The sequence below is a fragment of the Mandrillus leucophaeus genome, unplaced genomic scaffold (assembly GCF_000951045.1).
Source record: "Mandrillus leucophaeus isolate KB7577 unplaced genomic scaffold, Mleu.le_1.0 Scaffold1538, whole genome shotgun sequence".
NCBI classification, from domain to species: domain Eukaryota; kingdom Metazoa; phylum Chordata; class Mammalia; order Primates; family Cercopithecidae; genus Mandrillus; species Mandrillus leucophaeus.
The window spans coordinates 427,108-428,969 of NW_012101519.1; the positions used below are offsets into that span (position 1 = coordinate 427,108).

The 1,862-nt window shown below is 49.6% G+C and overlaps 1 protein-coding gene across 1 annotated transcript; it reads left to right on the plus strand.

Annotated features, from left to right (window-relative positions):
* The first annotated feature begins 308 nt into the window (after positions 1 to 308).
* Positions 309 to 1,776, plus strand: LOC105536053 (melanoma-associated antigen H1). Its single transcript, XM_011975333.1, has one exon. It carries the CDS (start codon positions 583 to 585, stop codon positions 1,240 to 1,242), a length of 660 nt encoding a protein of 219 aa, XP_011830723.1. The 5' UTR covers positions 309 to 582; the 3' UTR covers positions 1,243 to 1,776.
* The last annotated feature ends 86 nt before the right edge of the window (positions 1,777 to 1,862 follow it).

A 1,862-nucleotide genomic window follows, 5' to 3' on the forward strand; every position in this document is an offset into this window, starting at 1 on the left:
GACTCCTTCCAAGAATACACCCTCCCGCCACCCCTGGCCTCCCAACCTGCAACACACACACCGCCTGTCGTCAGTGGGAATGGAGCTGACGCACTCCTTCCCCAGACTGCCAAGCCAATCTTGGAATGTTTGTACTAGGCTGATAATACAGAAACTTTAAGCTATTTTTTTTTCTCTTCTGCAAACTCCAGCCCCCACCAATCTCTAGCTGTCATTCCTGCCCTTGTCCCACCCCTGTCGCTGCCTGCCCCTTTTCCTATCTGCTAGCGGAAGTCCCTGTGGAGGACCAGCCTACTTCCTCTTTGGTGCTAGGAGCGTGCGTGGCAGGAGAGGCGGGGCCGGTTTTGCTGAGCTTTCTCGCGGGCTTGCAGCTGCGGCAAGTGCTGGCGGCGGTTGCTTGCGCAAGTCAGCTGGCGTGGGAACTAGCTTTGTAGCTGAGAACGGCTTTATTGATACAAAGACTATTGACGTTGGTAGCTCCAGCGGCAGCAGCTTCTTACGGTATAAAGCAGTTGCTTCCTGAAGAGGCTACAAGCATCCTTCCCTAGGACTGCTGTAAGCTTTGAGCCCCTAGCAGGAGACATGCCTCGGGGACGAAAGAGTCGGCGCCGCCGTAATGCGAGAGCCGCAGAAGAGAACCGCAACAATCGCAAAATCCAGGCCTCGGAGGCCTCCGAGACCCCCATGGCCGCCTCCGTGGTAGCGAGCACACCCGAAGACGACCGGAGCGGCCCCGAGGAAGACCCGAGCACTCCAGAGGAGGCCTCTACCACCCCTGAAGAAGCCTCGAGCACTGCCCAAGCACAAAAGCCTTCGGTGCCCCGGAGCAATTTTCAGGGCACCAAGAAAAGTCTCCTGATGTCCATATTAGCGCTCATCTTCATCATGGGCAACAGCGCCAAGGAAGCTCTGGTCTGGAAAGTGCTGGGGAAGTTAGGAATGCAGCCTGGACGCCAGCACAGCATCTTTGGAGATCCGAAGAAGATCGTCACAGAAGAGTTTGTGCGCAGAGGTTACCTGATTTATAAGCCGGTGCCCCGTAGCAGTCCGGTGGAGTACGAGTTCTTCTGGGGTCCCCGAGCACACGTGGAATCGAGCAAACTGAAAGTCATGCATTTTGTGGCAAGGGTTCGTAACCGATGCTCTAAAGACTGGCCTTGTAATTATGACTGGGATTCGGACGATGATGCAGAGGTTGAGGCTATCCTCAATTCAGGGGCTAGGGGTTATTCCGCCCCCTAAGTAGATCTGAGGCAGACCCTTGGGGGTGGAAAAGAAAGTCACAGGTACCCCAAGGAGTAGATGGCCAGGGTCCTAAGTTGAAAATGATGTGGATTGGGGGCGGGGGACACTGTATTTGATACTTGTGATCAGTGATCGTTGTTTAACTGCAAAATAGAGTGTTTGCTTTTGATAATGGAAAATTGTATTCGTTTTAAAATTCTGTTTGTTGAGAATAACAATATGTTTAAAAATATAATTGAACAGATTTTTTTTCTTTGTTTCCTGTCATTGACATTTAGTATAACAGTTGTGCTACCGTTCTAAAATGAAGTCGTTCCATCATATTCTATAATCTTGTACAGCACTTATAGGAATGAGCTGTTCTTTTGAAGTTGAAATACCCAGTAAAAGGTTGAAGAAGGATGGAGGATTTCTTCATATATGACGTTTCTGAAACGCTTTGTGTTTGCTGTTGTGTGAAGATTGACATTTACTATGATTTTCCTTGGTTACTGCAGAACATAGAGAAAAATAAAAGCATAACGACTAGTACATCTTGCGCATTTTCTGACCACCTGTTATGTGAGGCACCAGTGTAGATTCTAGGAATACTCCCTAGTACACATCCTCCATGTCCA